Source organism: Hypoxylon fragiforme (genome assembly GCF_022984875.1).
Source record: "Hypoxylon fragiforme strain CBS 206.31 chromosome Unknown GGS25scaffold_1, whole genome shotgun sequence".
NCBI lineage: Eukaryota > Fungi > Ascomycota > Sordariomycetes > Xylariales > Hypoxylaceae > Hypoxylon > Hypoxylon fragiforme.
Window position 1 is genome coordinate 3,486,472 of NW_026054756.1, and position 17,020 is coordinate 3,503,491.

General features: G+C 46.9%; 6 protein-coding genes across 6 annotated transcripts; 3 read left to right on the forward strand and 3 right to left on the reverse strand.

Annotated features, from left to right (window-relative positions):
• Nucleotides 1-773: 773 nt before the first annotated feature.
• On the reverse strand, nt 774-5,343 carry GGS25DRAFT_53192 (cortical protein marker for cell polarity-domain-containing protein). Its single transcript, XM_049265543.1, has 2 exons — nt 1,388-5,343; nt 774-1,336 (listed from the first exon to the last, which is right to left on the reverse strand). The coding sequence occupies exons 1-2, from the start codon at nt 4,860-4,862 to the stop codon at nt 1,107-1,109; spliced, it is 3,705 nt and encodes a 1,234-aa protein (XP_049121823.1). The 5' UTR covers nt 4,863-5,343; the 3' UTR covers nt 774-1,106.
• A 1,803-nt stretch (nt 5,344-7,146) lies between these two features.
• On the reverse strand, nt 7,147-8,729 carry GGS25DRAFT_471973 (uncharacterized protein; the record flags this gene model as incomplete). The annotated part of the gene is made up of 2 exons (XM_049259391.1): nt 7,147-8,040; nt 8,125-8,729. Coding segments are annotated over 2 exons (1,028 nt in total), but the record flags the coding sequence as incomplete, so codon positions are not given.
• Nucleotides 8,730-8,995: 266 nt separating this feature from the next.
• On the forward strand, nt 8,996-12,299 carry GGS25DRAFT_471975 (nonselective cation channel). Its single transcript, XM_049259392.1, has 8 exons — nt 8,996-9,713; nt 9,816-10,152; nt 10,207-10,255; nt 10,426-10,691; nt 10,744-11,001; nt 11,065-11,124; nt 11,174-11,237; nt 11,294-12,299. The coding sequence occupies exons 1-8, from the start codon at nt 9,419-9,421 to the stop codon at nt 12,122-12,124; spliced, it is 2,160 nt and encodes a 719-aa protein (XP_049121825.1). The 5' UTR covers nt 8,996-9,418; the 3' UTR covers nt 12,125-12,299.
• A 13-nt stretch (nt 12,300-12,312) lies between these two features.
• Nucleotides 12,313-13,731, forward strand: GGS25DRAFT_53286 (uncharacterized protein). Its single transcript, XM_049265627.1, has 2 exons — nt 12,313-12,972; nt 13,131-13,731. Exons 1-2 carry the CDS (start codon nt 12,957-12,959, stop codon nt 13,400-13,402), a joined length of 288 nt encoding a protein of 95 aa, XP_049121826.1. The 5' UTR covers nt 12,313-12,956; the 3' UTR covers nt 13,403-13,731.
• GGS25DRAFT_53233 (putative methylase) lies at nt 13,732-14,885 on the forward strand. Its single transcript, XM_049265577.1, has one exon. It carries the CDS (start codon nt 13,898-13,900, stop codon nt 14,666-14,668), a length of 771 nt encoding a protein of 256 aa, XP_049121827.1. The 5' UTR covers nt 13,732-13,897; the 3' UTR covers nt 14,669-14,885.
• Nucleotides 14,868-15,704, reverse strand: GGS25DRAFT_53242 (like-Sm domain-containing protein). Its single transcript, XM_049265589.1, has 3 exons — nt 15,562-15,704; nt 15,404-15,453; nt 14,868-15,330 (listed from the first exon to the last, which is right to left on the reverse strand). The coding sequence occupies exons 1-3, from the start codon at nt 15,573-15,575 to the stop codon at nt 15,020-15,022; spliced, it is 375 nt and encodes a 124-aa protein (XP_049121828.1). The 5' UTR covers nt 15,576-15,704; the 3' UTR covers nt 14,868-15,019.
• Between the last annotated feature and the right edge of the window lie 1,316 nt (nt 15,705-17,020).

The window sequence follows — 17,020 nt, forward strand, 5'->3', positions numbered from 1 at the left end:
TTAGATGGAAGCAGGAAAAGGGAAGGTCGAATTAGAAAGCGAACGAAATTTCACGCGCTGATCGATGAGGCTTCCTGGTTGAACGATAAGAGAAGGACAATGAAACTTTTTGAAGTTATGTACGATCTCTTTTTTGTATTATGTATGTACCTAGTATCTAATAAGTCAGAGCTAGGACCAGAGCGCGTTTAGGTAAGCTTTTGTGGCAAATCGACGTGGCTGATGTGGGGACAGTATTTTACTATGACCTAGATAACTACTTATTAGGTACATATCATCGATCAATACATACTACTAGGTACTAGGTATGTATCTACCTAGTACTATCAACAACTTTGAAATACATATGTAGTACAGTCGAATTGAGGTTCAAGAAGGCAAATATCATATATCTATCTACACATACCTACCTAGGTAAGCAACAACTACCACCTAGGTAAGCAGTCAAAAAAAAAAAAAGCAACTCCGTACCCAGTCTGTAAATAAAATAATCAACAGACTAATACAAATAGCTACTCGTGCCCAAACCAAACTTCAGTCCATACCATGCCTGATCTTATACCCCTTGATCGACGAGACTACCTATCTATCTCCCTGACCTTCACTCCCCTCCCAATTCAATCAAAGCCCTCCCACTCAATATCCTCCCCAATCAAATGCCACCAAATCATCGATCCTCTGAAACTGCACGAGCAAGTCTAACCTCTTAAAGCAGCCGGGGGGCGAGACTGCAAAGTAACAATGAAATGTACAAACGATGGGCGTAGAGAGCTAATAACACATGTGTTGGTGAAGAAAAATAGACATATAGACATTAAAGTTGGTTTGGCGTTGTCGTAACTCATGAAAACGCCAAAGATTACCAAAATCCACGGCGGGATTTTTTTCTTTTCCCCCTAACCATCCTCTCCTACTTCTTTACTTTGACAGATAAGCCTGTCGGTTGGGTATCTTTAGAATGATGCTAATTTCCTGCCTCTCCGCAGGCGCCGGATCTATTACTCCTTCAGAGAGTTCATATCAGACGTATTTGGGTATTGATTGATGTGGTGTTTAGATATGCTTCTTTATCCTAAACCTAATCCTCGCAGCTTAATGGTAACTCCTCAAACCTGAGGAGCCGTCCGACCCTGGCTTAAAGAATTGAGTAGCTCCTGAGGCGGTATTCGTTGCATGCCGCTGCCGCGATCGAACATGGATGTCGGAGCGGGGACGTAGCCCTCGCGCTTCTTACGATATCGGTCTAGCGCAAGGCCTGCAAGCACAATGAGCACCATCAAGCCCAAGGAAATAGCAAGGCCAATGAGGGCGATGAATACAAGTGGCATACCACCACCTAGCACTAGTTAGTTTCTTGACATGCACAATGTTTAACGAGGAAGCTTACTGGAAGAGGTGAAAAAGTTGTCGTTTTGCACAAAAACTCGGTAGATTGACCCTGTTGTACTTTCTGTATTTGAGGTGAGGGCGTAGGGTTCAAGTGTCGTGCCGTTGAAAATTGCACTTGATGCAGTACCAAATCCCGGTATTCCAATAGAGCCAGTCATCATGAGTACCTGGTTAGAGTCTATGATATCCGATGAATCATGATCCTCAGTTACTGTGAATATCTGCAGGCTGGTAATTGTGGTGTCCGCATCTAGCGTGACCCCAGCTTGCACCCAAGATGAACCGTCATACTTCATCAAGAATGTCGAGCCGTCAGGTTGAGTGCCAGCAACCCAAACTTGACTCCTATCGCTATTTGCGGCAGTCATTGCATCGACGGGGCCTGGAAGATCCTCAGCGCCTGGGAACGTAGTCCAGTGGGAGCCCGAAGTGTCGTAAGATGCTAAAAAGACTGATGTGTCGTTGATTGTGAGATTACCGCCAGCGAGCAGAACTGAATTGCTTGACCACATCATACAATAGACATCGCCGCCTAACTCAAAGCCGGGTCTATTCCACTGGCTGGAGCCAGTGCTAAATAGGCAGACACTTGGGCAGGGAAGCGAGCCGGCTCTGTCGAAAGAACCGCCAACGTAGACGTCACCACTATCTGGTCGGACACTGATAGAAGAAACGACGACGTTGTTGCCGCCTAAAGCTGGAGGTTGAGTATTAAATGATTTTGACGCCAAATTATAGGAGATAAGCCCATTGACAGAAGATCCTTGGGCTGTTCCATTGACTCGTCCGCCAGCGAATACGTTGTCGCCTTGGATCGCCAGAGTCAAGAACACAGATTCCTCGGAAATTTGTGTGTCCAGGCCGGTCACGGAATTGGAATCCGCACCGTCAATGAAAGCTAGGTTATAAATAGAAGAACCATTGGATGCATTCGCAACGAAATGACCACCCAAGACTGTAATGTTCCTCCCATCGCTCTCGTAGAATGCACCAGCCACAACACCAGCAACGGTTTCGGTGTTATTTGCTAGACTCGCGCGTTTCGAGAGGCCATTCGCATTGCTGCTAGACTGACTAACAGGTGACTGGATATTGATAGGGAAGTTGCCAAATCCATTGGACATGGTGGCAACACCGTTCGCGCGGAGGGACTGGGAGGATATCGAGCCAGCGTAGAGAGTCTCATTGTCAGACACCTCAAGAATGGTTGAAAGGACACCGCCCAATAACGGAATTGGCATGTCCAGGTTTTGTAGCCAATTACTCTGCGACTTTACCCAGATGGCGAAGCCCGTCGTCTCAGCAGCCTCATTATCGCCGAAAGCCAGCAACTGAGAGAAATCACCAGTCAATGTGATAACATCTTCTGCCGTGTCACCGCTAAGATTTAATGTCATTGGTACAATGTTCGCGACAATTCCATCTACTCCTGCCCCAAGAGGCGTCCATTGGTCATTCGTACTATCATAAACGGCAACATTGGCCAGTCCTGAATTAGATCCGGCTTGGGTATTGTTGAATCTGCCGCCGACGTACAGTTGCGTCCCGCTCAGATACATGGATAGGATATCCCCATTGAGACCGCCATCGAGAGCCACGGTCTGGCCATCGTTGGTGATGGCGACGATGTTGCGTGTGTTGTTAGAGGTAAAGTTGCCACCAACGTAGGTTCTATCATTACCAACGACAAGCGACGTCACTGCGGAGTTAGGGTCGAAGGAAGATCCGAGCTTGATGAAAGCGGATGCATCAAAGTCGGAGGTATCGATGGTAGGTTGTGTAGGATCGTATTCGAATAAACCATTAAGACCGCCGGTAGAGTTGATAAGCTCAAACCCAACTCGCTGGGCTACCATGACAAAATCGTTGCCAGGTATGGACTGCTCTTGACCGGCTACAGGTGTCATGGTGATGCTGGGTCGGAAAGAATCCGAGCTAGCATCAACAGACCCAATATGGAGCTGATCGTACTTGTCAAACTCGTTGGTCTGGTACAAAATCCTAGTTGGCATGGTCTCGTTGACACCGCTCGACATCAAAGTCCCCGTGACGCTGATTTGCCCGCGGCTCAAGCAAGTGTTATCCTGACGACAGCCAGGTGTGTACAGCTTAATGATGTACTCCCCGGACTCTCTGATATCAGGGTAGAACACGACAGACGCAGCATCGGAGGCGACAGGTTTCGGTAATTGAGCCGAGAGATATTGAGAGCTACTCTGTCCGGATTGCGCAATGGCCCACGGCCCTGTTGATGTCGCAGTAGAGGGCGTCGTAGTATTCGCACAGCTCGGCTCGTTGAAATCATTGACCGCGAAGGAGAAGATATCGTCCTGGTATAATTGAATGCCATCAAGACCGCCACCATTGCCGTACCAAGCAGACACGTCGAACCGGAATGCGTTCATCCCAATCCGATTCACAAAGTGGAAGTCCTGATACTTGATGGAGGGATCATCGCTAAGGGGACATTCACTAGTGCACGAGGCGTTTTGCTTGGTTACAGGATCGATGTAAGTAAAGTTCATGATGCCGTTGAGTGGCTGCGCAGTGAACCTCCAAGTTCGTGTACCTCGGCCATCCTGGTGCGTATTCCAGAGTCGAAGCTTCGTAGGTTCGAATCCATAGTTGAATGCCGCCCTCCATGTCCCTGCTGTGTTGTCTTGCAAGAGCCAAGTGTTGCCAGCACCATCAACCCCATCGGTTTTGCAAACCACGTTCTTCGGATCACTGAAGCCAGCCGATGTTGTACCTTGATCGGCCTCGATGGTCGCGGTGTCAAAGTTGATGACCTGGCTGTCAGGGGTGCTCGGTGTGCTCGTATTTCCTAGGCCAGTAAAACTTCCTCCGAATATTATATGTCCACTAGGCGCCTTCGTGATCGTGTTGACGGGTCCATTAAATCCGGCAAATGGCAAACTTGCCCAACTTTGGGATGCGAGCAACGTTATCGCGTTAGTTGAGTTGGCTGCCCTAAAACTACCCCCTACATATACCATGCCAGCCGAATCATCACATAGCAAGCTATTAACTTGGCCTGACAGATTGGATATAGGGCTGACCTCAGAGGTATCCGGGTTATAAGAGGCAATGCCTGGTGATTGTACTCCGCCTACACTGGTGAAGTTTCCGCCCAGAATAACCTGGCCTTGAAACATACACATCGTTTGAATGGATGCATCCGCTTCTAGAAGATTAAGAAACAGGCCATTTGGAAGACGGGTCATTAACTGCTGGGATCCGTTGGTGCTAGAAGATCGTTCTGTTTGTCCCTGGTATTGATAAAGGGAGATGCCATTGAAATCACCAGCAATTCCAATTCTTCCTAGCTGGCTTGTATCGAGATGCGCGTCGGGTATGGAATTGAAAGTAATCGCTCTCGAAACCGACGCGAGCGATGCGAGAGTAATAAGCCATGTTGGCGACATCGGTAGACGATTGTGCATGGCACAACTTGGGCTCAGTGATAGCTTCATGGCTAATTCTCCTAGTGACCGAGGCAGCAACGATGTGCCCCGGTCTCGAAGATGTCCGGGTTAAACCTACACTACTACCGAAAACCGTCTTCGAACACAACGGTCAATACTCTAGTTTCCAACAGGGTCCATAACCTCGGAGGCTTCGGGATATATTCGTATTAGCGATTGAAGAAGCTAGCAGCTAAGCGCGAAGCAGAACGCTCGAGACGTGTTCTGCGATGCGATGTGCGAGAACGATGGTTTCGAAAATGTGCGAAATCGGTGAGAAAACAAATACTAAACGAATGGATTCGGAGAGAAATTTTTCGAGGTAACGCGTAGTTTCGGCGAGGTTTCGAAATTTTCAAATTAAATCTGCATTCGAAATTATTAATTACTGTCGTGTTAGGCAAGGATGATTGTGTACGTCGTCCGCCACAACTTTCCAATACCTATGCCTAGTAAGTTTGGAAGTTCGGGAAGTTGATGATTCAAGGGAAGCTTCTGTATTCTAGCGGCGATGGGATGGCTGGTATCAGTGGTATGGGCTGTGTGATACCTTAGTACGATGCCCTATGCCTTTAGGTGCTGGCTAGGTGCTGGCTAGGTGCTGGCCCGAAGTGCGTTGTCACTAGGTGGGGTGGTACCTGCACTGGTACCCTATTAGCTTGTTCTATCAAACAACTCATGATTTCCGCCAGTTTTTACCCAAACCAGCCAGGGTTTAGCCAAATTGAAATTGAAATCGAGATGAAGACCATTTGACAGGCCAATGGTTTTTTGAAACAACGATAATGCCATGTACAACAATACGAGGCGGCATGAAAAGGCATGTATGTAGCAAACACAACTTTGTGTTGTACAGGCATTCACTCTTGTTCGCCCAAGAGAAATATTTGAACGACAGACAGTTAAAAAGGATACGGATATCAACTTACCACATACAGTCCTGAATTAATACCTTCAATATTCGTATCACTTTAGAAGTGATATGTGCTGCCAACTGTGATACCTATGTAAGAGCGGATGCGATGCGATGCGATGCGATTGCTTTCCACGTAAGAATCCAATTTCCTGGTTTGTCGATTTGCCTTGGTTTTTTATTTATTTATTTACTAGGTACTTTAAAGCAAGTTACCCAGGGTAGACAGGCTGCCTATTCTATGGTGATTCTTGGGAAACGAACGAAGTGGGAACGTTAAATTAGTTCCCTTTGAGATTTGAGATAAAATGAGCGGATGTCGAAACTGGTGACGACACGATCGTGCTTGGTGTCCCTTGAATTGTCCCAGAACTTGTCGCTGTTAGAGACGTGGCCTGCCGAACAATGCTGTCCTCGGATCAGGGGCTTGGGAATTAGAGATGATTGGATCGTCGGTTAGATCGAACGAGTGACTAGAAACAAGAAAAAGAAAAAGAGAGGAATTGCCGGAAGGGCAGACGATAAGACAATTACAAGATAGTTAGTGCGTTGATGGTTACAACTCTTTACTATGCTTGAATGAATATATCGCCTTAATGGTTTTGATAAGGGGGGGAAAAGGAGTGACAATATTATGGGATGGGTTTTTTTCTTCCTCGTCAAAAGATCCAACGGTGAAGAGGTTACGGCCAGCGTCGTGCCACAAACGATGGAAGAAGAATCTGGGTAAAAGAAGTAAGGCGCCAGAGTTCTGCACTTGCACCTGCAGTAGCGCGGGTTTTGCTGATTTCCCATGCATTGTGCACAGACCATATTGACCATAAGGGGGAGTAACAAGGATGGTACGTAGCACGGTGGCACGCATTTTACACACATGCATTTTACGACCGTACGGAGTACAAGCCCACACAAGGGGGCTGTTCCTGACTCCTGAGAAGCCAGAAGCCTCGGAATTTTCCAATCTGTGACTGGTCTGGTCTCATCATCCGAATTGTAAGTGGTTGACAAATAACTCAGGGCCTTGTGCGAGGGTTCTTTTTCTTCATATTACATACATTGCGAATCCTCTTGATATTCTTTAACCAATCACATTCATAATTCCTTGACGACTTCTTCAACGGGAGGCCAGATCAATGTCCCTAGCCGTTTGGCCATGTACGTAGGCCGCATGCATGTCAAATAGATTACGACAGACCCTGTGGCGCGAACTTGAATATCACATTATGACATTGAACATCAACTTGAAGTCATCTTAGGCTTTGCATGCATATCATAGACATGCATCCTACGCCATATAGTATCAGAGATTCAGAGTTCGTTACGTACATGTAGGTACCCATTACTATTTATCGTTTGCTGCTACATGCATATTAAGTTAAGCTTATATTTCACGTTTCGCCAAAATGCCACCCATGTTCAAGTAAAACATCTAGGTATAGCCCGATCTAAAAAGTCCCAAGTGATCAGTACAAGGACTTTGACGAAATTCAAATGATCTACGATCGATCCAAAGGTTTGGGGACTTAGAGTCTTGGACTAATATACAGGTAGCCATTATCATGTTGAAAAGCTGGACACCCGATAATGTTTATATATTCCCTTCCCTAGGGTAGGTGCAATACCTAATATGCATGTATACCTACTACGTAGGCAGGTTTCTACCTACCAAGCAACCAATATATGTAGGCTGAGATATTCATTCCATTCGTCAATTTGCTCCTTAGTACAACTCCCGGCAATTTCACGACCACTCAGAATAACCCAATTTCCCTACCTTCCTACCTTCCTACCATACCTAATAGCCAACCTGTCACATAATTACTAAGCACTCGAAAGCAAAGTAAGAAGTGATCATGATTTCGTTTTGTTATTTTGTGACTCTGCCAAAGTCATGCGCGTTTTATAATCGCGAGGGCTCTCAAAGAACTGCGGTTTACCACCCCACATCCCTCGTTTCTTAGCTTTCGCTTCACTCTCCGCGGCCTTATACTTCTCCTCGAGGCCACCAAACTCCGCGCCCGTCTTTGCCTCGTAGGTTGTGGCCAACCCGCTCTTAATCATCTCTAAACCAACATCCCGGCGGAACAAAAACCGTCTTACAAATACGGTGGCGACAACACGCTCGTATTGATCACGTCTGTAAATTTTGGCTCGTACCCTTCGTCCAAGTATGTAATTCGATAACCATAATAATGCGTCCATCGAATATGGTTGAGCGGGTCGCCCGAAGTGAGCGCCTTCCGGCGCATCGATACCAGCAATGCGGATAGGAATCTAAAACAATCAAAGTCAGTTACCATAGGAACGAAAAGGGGGGGACAAGAAAACATGGCTTTATAAGGCCCTAGAGTAACTAACGGTCTTGTTCTTCAAGTCAGCTCTCTTGACCGGAATACTTCGTAGCCAACCCCATCCAGCCATTCGGCCACCAGGGGTGTGATATAGATGGAAATTATCTCCATCTCCGACACTCGTCACTTTGCCGAAAACGCTCCTCTTTCTAAAGAAACTTGGCTGGATGTAGACAACTCCTGGGATACGGCGTAGGTACGATCGGTAGATCTGGACTGAAACTAGGATAGTTGTCGTGACAAGCAGAGTCGGAACCCAGTTTCTTGGGTCTTTATAGTGCTGCCAATCGGTTCCATTCAGACTGTCAGACCATGAAACGGACCGCTTCGAGGAGTCATCTTTCCCAGATGCAGAAGTAAAAGGCCATACCATTGTATTTACGGCTCTCGGAAGTCGGGGATCGGGCCTCGAAACCCAAAATACATGAGGAACGATGGGTGACGATGATTTGAATATTTGTAGTATTGGAATTAAACCGACAAGCGATATTCGGTGGTGTTTATTTAGTAGCACTAGCTTAAGGGAGTATGTAGTGGAGTAAAAGATGTTGGTCTTATCGTTATCTATCTGTTGCATCCTTGAAATAATAACATCAATATCAGGTATCATGAATGTTGATTGGAGGTGGCAGGTACGTACTGTAGTACGGTTACACTAATCAGATCCATGGATGTCGATGTTCCAGAACAAGCCCCATCGACGTCAATGTGCTCTCCCAAGCAACGCATCCCAAGCAACACAGGCAACACGTGCATTTCCATGCATGCATCTCGAAACTTAGATACAGTACAAATGTAAGTACCTACCAACCTGCCTACAATTACCCTACATACCTCGGAACATGGAACATGGAAGGGGGCAAATAAATCATGAGCGATTTCTTTTCTTTTCTTTTCTTTTCCCACGAACCGATACTAGAATATTTCCTTCATGAGCAGCTAATCTTATAGTTACAGTAACTACCTACCCAGGGTATTGTATATATGAATGCCAACGTGGGTACATACAGTATTCAGGATATCGTGGTTCAGGTTAAAAACCCCCCGACAGCCTGAGCCATATACATAATAATAACAAGAACTTTCCGGAGTTACGTCAACCCCCTTCGACAGACGATCATTTAATTACCTACCACACTTCACCTAATCGCAATTGGCTGAGAAGCTGTATTCCACGTTGTGTTTACTCATTGGTTAGGACCGCAAAAGAACTTGGGAACGTTCCCCATTTATGTAACAACTTGATGGGTTGAATCCCGGATCGAGGTCGTTGTCTAAATGTTAATTCTGATTCCTTAACAATGTCGAACCCTCGCCGACGAATAGTTCGGGTAGAGGAAACAGAGCGGCAGCCTCTTTTAAATCAGTCGATATTCAACCATGCTACAGATCAGGACCAAGATTCACTGCTCACTTCTAATCCGAATTTTCACGCGCATCTCCCGGTATATACCAACATCCATAGGATTCGGAGGGATGTGATTAGCATAGTTGAGGATTTCCTCACGCTCGATCAACTGACGGATTTGCGGCTTAATATATCAGTTGTCCGGCCCCTAGTAGACAAGCTGTATGAACAAAATGACATCTCTATCGGTATGTATACCACTTAGAAGCTCCACGATATCGATGTCTCGTATTCCATTATCAGCCGCTACTTATTTATCAAGTGCCTAAACATGACTGATGGTGACTTAGTTTATTGCTTGCTTGTGAACCGGTCTCAATTCTTACACGAGCAAGAGCACATGACCAACAAACAAAATGTTTACTTCGCGCGGGCAACACTTTGCGAACTTGTGGCAACTCGAATCCTAAGACGCTTTGGCGACGATAATCCAGGCTCCGAAGGGCTACTTCTCCTGGCTAACATTTTGGTTGCTGGATTTGGCCCCTTTCAGAACGCTCCCGAAGATGTCCGTCAAGAGGCCTTTCTTGGTCCTGCGTGGAGCCAGAATAGAACTTTGCCGGCACTTGAAGTAGCCATTCTGTGTGGGAGTAAATACTTTCTCAGCTCTACCCACTGCCAGAAAGTGTAAGCAAGGATAATTTGTCTACCAGTTTACGACGAAGCTCACATGCTTGACAGGATCAACGCAATTTACATTGGACAAGTCATATATACACCTTCCACTTTTGGTGAGTACAGCAGCCCTCTTCTCCCCAAACTATGTCGCAACTCCGTGTAAAGCTAACACATTAACAGTAGGTAACAGTATACTCCCTTGGCCTCCTTTTCCCTGAAACGGCCTGTGTTTCTTCAAGGCTGTCAAACTAGGTCTCATATGTGATATACTAATGTCAGTAGCTGGATATGATTCCGGACCGATACAAGCTGAAGCCCATCTCACTGTATGAGCCACACGAGGCGCCTTTACTTAACCAATATCGTTTAATAGTACCGCGCACTCGAAACTATCTAGAGATCTGCCAGTTTATTATCTTGCTCACTCTGTACCTTCTTTTTATGCTTGAACGCAAGCCGGAGTATCTAAGCATCTTTGAGATCGCCTTTTCAGTTTATGCATTCGGCTGGGTCTTGGATCAATTTGCGACAATCCTAGCACACGGCTGGTAAGTTCGGTCTTTGGGTTTACTTGCATATGATCACTAACCAAATAAACAGGAATGTATACACACAGAATCTCTGGTCGTTCCTAGATGTTATGTTTGTCATAGTCTACTGGACCTATCTGGTATTAAGAATTTATGGCTGGAAATCAGGCCGTTCGGAACCAGGCCAGCAAGCACTCGATGTGCTTGCAATGGGAGCCCCCGTGCTCGTGCCCCGCCTGGCTTTCAACCTGTTATCAGATAATCTCGTGTTCCTATCACTGAGGTCAATGATGGCAGATTTTACTTTACTTACGGCTTTGGCAGCCTGGTAAGGACTCCCGACACTCAATAAATCTTAGCAAGAGGATGTTGTGAAACTAACAATGGTCAGGTGTTTCTGCGGATTCTTGATGTCCATGGTATGGCTCGCGGAAGGGCGCCATAGCTTTGTGTAAGTGTCCCGTCATTGCAAAAATAAACCTTTGACTAATAATCCGTAGGAATATCAGTAAATGGATGCTGTGGATTTGGTTTGGTTTAGATGGTACTGGTATTTCTCGCTCTGTAAGTGGCATGACATTCAACCTCCATGCCTGCAGGCCTAACCTTTTTCTACACAGACGGAATTTCATTGGATTCTGGGACCAATATTGATGATTACGTTCTCTTTTCTGGGAAACACATTATTCCTGACAATTCTGGTGTCAATGCTCTCGAACACTTTCAGCACCATTGTTTCTAATGCCACCGCCGAGATCCAATTCCGGAAAGCGGTCTTGACGCTCGAAGGAGTGAAGAGTGATGCAATATTCGCTTATCAACCTCCATTCAACATCATTGCTCTTTTCGTCTTGGTTCCCATGAGGTTCCTGGTGAGCCCCCGATGGTTCCATAAGATCCATGTAGCAACCGTCCGAACTATCAACTTGCCGGTCTTGCTTTTCATCGCCGTAGCCGAGAGACGACTCTTATGGTCAGATACGGATTTAGCAGCTTATCCGACGGAGCACACACCAAAGAAGCGTCGAAGCAGAAGCTGGTTTTGGGAGAAGTGGAGAATAACTAGCCATGGCGATATACAAGCCGTCTTCGAAATACCTCCGCCTGATTCAGTTGAAGACGATATCGCCGTTGACGACGAGCTAACCCACCACCTGATCCGGAGGCAGTTTGCAAGGCAACAAAGCTCGGCTATGATAGAGTCGAGCAAGAAGCAGGATAAAAAGCAGGATACTGACGAGGCGAGCCAGCCACCACAGCCCAAGACGCCCAGTCGCAGGGATTCTATAGCGCCATATGGAATGCTGACGGACCAAATCCGTGCTATCATGAGTGAGTCAGCCGAGCTCGAGGATGTGACGAGTCGGTTAGCTGCATTGGAGCGTAGTACCTCGAGGGTTGAAGAAATGTTGAAGAAGATATGTGGCGAGGCAAATGATAACCATACTTGAGGAGCAGAGGACGAGTAAGAAGCAACGATAGAGATTGTACAGGTAACGACACTACGGGGTATGATAACAGATTGGGCATTCCGTGCCGTATATACATACACGAATTCATATTATATTATTTGGGGCAAATGTCTTGCTCAGTACACGATTTCCAGTGTTTACTAGGTAGGCCACCTACGTTAGATATTCGCAGTACACACCTCCTAATGTTTGTAATATAAATATTGATTTCCGTCAGGGGCCACTAGATGACCCTCTTGGGATGTCGCGGCTCTCTGGTCATTTCGAGTAACGAGCACTTAAATTGCAAAGGCGCATGGTGAAAAGGTGCTCGACTCATCCGCTAAGAGGAGATGTTTGCTAATTCCAAGTCAAACATCAAAACAACCTTGAAATAGGCACACTAAATATATTTTTATCCTTTTCTTTTCTTTTCTGTCACAATTCTCCTTTTTTTCATCCCAAGTCTAACGGGAAGGAACTACCCTCGAAGCCTTGACATTTAAACTCAATTTAACACCTACCCGCCATTGCGATTGCCTACATACGTATCTACCTACCTACCTGGGGTAGACACTATACCTATTTGAAAGGGCACAGAGGTAAAAAGCAAGAGCGAATATATGCAGGAACGTGCCTCACAAACGTCTTAAGATCAGATAACAGGGACCCGATATTGCATATTTCCCAACCAGCAAATCGAAATACATATACATATACATTATACTTTGCTTGCTCAGCTACCTAACACACATACCCGGTATCCAAGATACGCGATCCACCCCTTCGCGAGGGTGGGAGAAAAGGGGAAAGGGGTAAGAGGGGGGGCACAATGTGCACTACAACCCGTACGTACACCTACCTGCCCTACCTACCTACCTAATGCATATCACATCACATCACAATCATATCCAATCCCTAATCCTATTATACCCCAACCTAACCAACCACAAGCCCCCCCCCCCCCCCCCCCCCCTCCCCTTCCGTTCACTAACAATACACACAGACTTCCGCAGCCGCACCTGCCGGCACCACTGGCTGCAGATCCGCACGCAGTGCTGGCCGGGCCACGGGTTCAACACGTGCCCCACGTTCGGCGACGGCGTGGCGCGGGAGGCGTCTCCCCTCGTCACGGTGGCGGGCCGCTGCCCGGCCTGCGTCATGCCCGGCCAGTACGACATGCACCTCGTGCGCATGATCGTCGATATCCAGGACCGCGTGCGCTGGGGGTTGGGGCCGAGTAGGGGGGATCCCGGGTGTGAGTGTGGTGTTATGTGATGATGTGATTGCGGTTGAGGTACTGGGAGCTGGGGCAGGGGAGTGGGATGGGATGGGATGGAATGAGCAAGCAGGTTGGGGAGATGGACTAGAGTGAGAAGTGTCTGCCTGTCTTCGTGGTGTTGTGGGCCAACATGAGGTGGATGGCGGAGGGCATAGCATACGTACACCTTAACTTCTACGGTGATACCCAGCACCTGGACAGACTTACCAATTACCTACCTAGATAATCGACCCCCAAAACATGAGCGGGGCATGCGATGACAGACACTCTTAACTGTGGTCGAGTTGAGACAAAACACCTACCATAAGGAAAGGCAATCAGCATAAACTCAGAAATACTATTTTCTCCTATCACCAAAAAAATTCGACATCACGTGCTCAAATTTAGGTGTTTTTTTTTTCCATTCGTCCCAAAAACTTTCAACTACATTCTTTCTACCACACCCACCCACCCACCACCGCCGTCCCGTCTGTTCTGTCCCCAAAACACAGATGCTTCCCACGCCAGATACCTCGCACGTAGCGTACGAGCGCGTCTACGAGCCAGCCGAAGACTCGTTCCTACTCCTCGACACGCTGTCCTCCGCGCCCGAGACCTCGTTCCTGCGGCAGCGTTTCTTCGGCAGCGACTCCTGGGGCGCCCCGCTCGTGCTAGAAGTAGGCCCAGGCTCGGGCGTGGTCGTCGCCTTCGTCCACGCGCACGCCAGGATCCTCTTTGGGTCGCCGGCCGTGCTGACGGCCGCCATCGACATCAACGGGCACGCGTGTCGGGCGACGGGCGAGACGGCCAGGAAAGCAGCGGCAGAGAATGCGGAAACGCACGGTGAATTTCTCGGGGCCCTGCAGGGGGATCTGGTGGCGCCTGTGAGGGATCGGTCAGTGGATGTGCTGGTGTTCAACCCGCCGTACGTGCCCACGTCCGAGTTGCCTCGGCAGCCCACGCAGCAGCAGCAGCAGGCGGATGATCTACTACAAGCTACGAAGCCCACCACCACGTTCGACGAGGACTCGTACATGCTCTCGCTGTCCTACGCGGGGGGCAAAGATGGGATGGAGACGACGGATAGGCTGATCAGCAGCCTGCCACGAGTGCTTTCTAGCAGAGGGTGCGCGTACATCTTACTATGCGCCCAGAACAAGCCCGAGGAGGTCAAGGAGCGGGTTCGAGCCTTCGGGGAAGGTTGGAAGGTCGCTACCGTGGGGTCAAGCGGGAAGCAGGCCGGGTGGGAGAGATTGCAGATCATTAGAATCTGGGTAGAGTAGATAGATACCCAGTTGTTACCCAGCAGGTAGACAAGAGAGGAAGTTTGCGTCAACGAGCTTCAATTGGTTTCTTTGGATGAGCATTTAGCTCCACACGAAATGACATGACGCGGTGTTTGCAAAGGGGCCATACCGGCTTGTTTGCCATTCTTGAATGGTTTCTTTTTCATTTACCCTCCAAACGCCGTAGTAGAAATTCCTAGTGTCTTTCCGTAGGCACTCGGATACATCATGAAGCCCAACTGCAAAGTAGTAGCTATCCCTCCATTGCCATCAAGGAGGCGAGGGACATATTACAATAGAACCAAGGCCCTTAGCCATTTAGATCCCGCGACCACAGCCAGAACCGCCCTATGGCCTGCCCCGTCCCCGGCCGCGGCCACCACCACCGCCGCGGCCTCTACCTCTGCCGCGTCCGACGCCTCGTCCACCTCTATCTGCTACTTCCTTTCGCGCTTTGTTCTTGGGCTTCACCGAGTCGTCGATCAGCAGTGTATCTAGCGGTAGCGAGTCGGGAAGCACGATGTATCGAATAGTAGAGCCGCGAATGTTCATTGTATCGAGAGAAATAGCATCTTGCCCGCGGGGTGTCATCTTGACGGTTCGCAGGGCGGTGTTCATGAGCGGCGAGACGGACGTAATAGTACCATGCACGATTGTTCCTGGTGACCGACCTGGTTAGCTTATCATGCGGTAGGATTTCATTGTGATTGGGATGGGATGTATCGCGGATACCATTTTTTAGCTCAATCGTTACTGTTTCGTTGGCGCATTTCATCAAGAACCTAAAAGACAAAACGATAGGATTAGCATCAGAGCTACAGAGGCCAGCTTTGTAGAGGTTGTCTTGCACAAAAGACAGGTGCTAGCAACGGGGAATGGATTGTAATTACCGAACGAGCTTCATCTTGGCGAGATTTTAATTGTATTTTTAGGACCAAGCGAATGTACAGGTGTAGCAGGTGTTGTTGCGTGGTGGGAAGCTGCAAAGTCGGCGGTCGCGTCAGTCGAGCTTGGATTAGATATGATATGTAACTATGTAAAAGTTGAAAGCAACATCAATAAATTATTAGCGTAGGTAGATTTAACATTGACTCGGATTAAGTCACGTGATGATACAGCTAGCGCCGTTCAACGTTCTACAACTTACTATGTACAATACCTATTACCTAAGTTATGTAGTTAAACTGTTATGTAGTTACAGTAGGTATCTTCAAGTTACACAAGGCTGGTACAATCCAGATTCCAGACAACTTGAACATTCAATGTTAAGCTTCAACTCTATTCCAATTCAATGTTACTAACCTTACAAATGTATGCATGTATTTAGCATCAATATCGTACTTGTCTAATTTCTACAAACTTCGTACCAAACACACGGAATTCCACAACCCCAAATGTTGAAATCACTAGAATTCACATATGTAGGTAAGTAAGGTGCATGTGACTTTTTTAGTATTTACAAGTTCAACGTTGCTATGTAGGCCTGAAGGTATTGAAAAAAAAAAGCTAACCTCGGAAATAACTTGAAATAACCTTGAACTACATAATAACCATCCCCCTACCACTATACCCTAGGTAAATATCAACACTTACGCAAGCTTTCCTCATTTCCAAGGTTATGTTTTGTCTTGACCGCAACATGGCTACTATCTTAATACATACACTTGCAATTCATTTATATGACCCCATAAATACTACACCGTTGTTATCTACCGTTGTTTTCAATGTTGTTGAATGCTTGAGTATTCTAGTATCAACAGTATGTATGTATGTAAGAATGTGTATGTAAGGTATGTAAGTGATCACGTGACACCCCTTACGGAACTCAGTGTCACTCTGAATATGTCTCTGAACTACCAGAAAGAACATGCCTACTTCAACATGCCTACATCAACGTCGTAATTATGGACTGCTTCGATATATTTCAATATGCCCATGTTATACTAGTTAGAAATATTAGTATTAACATTACACATTACGCGTCACGCATGAATGATGGCAGTGATTCCACACATAGAACAGGATAAGTGCCGGTATACCCACTGTGTCTAGACTTTCTCTGAGAGAACTCTACTCATCCCTTAGAGTTACCTTGCTCGTAACTGGATCCTTCCATACACTTCACAAGGAAGTAACCCTGGTAACTTCCTCTCTCATACTCTATAGCCATAGTTGACGTTCGATCATATTGGTTATTGTGGGCTTGCAAGGTTGATCTTACCATGTAAAGTAATGTTGCCCAGGTAGGCGCCGTACAACTGCATAGCAAATGTCTATGCTCTCATCTATAGAGACTCAGAGAAGTGATATTTTGTATGTTGTGGTTGAATATAAATATCACATAGGTTA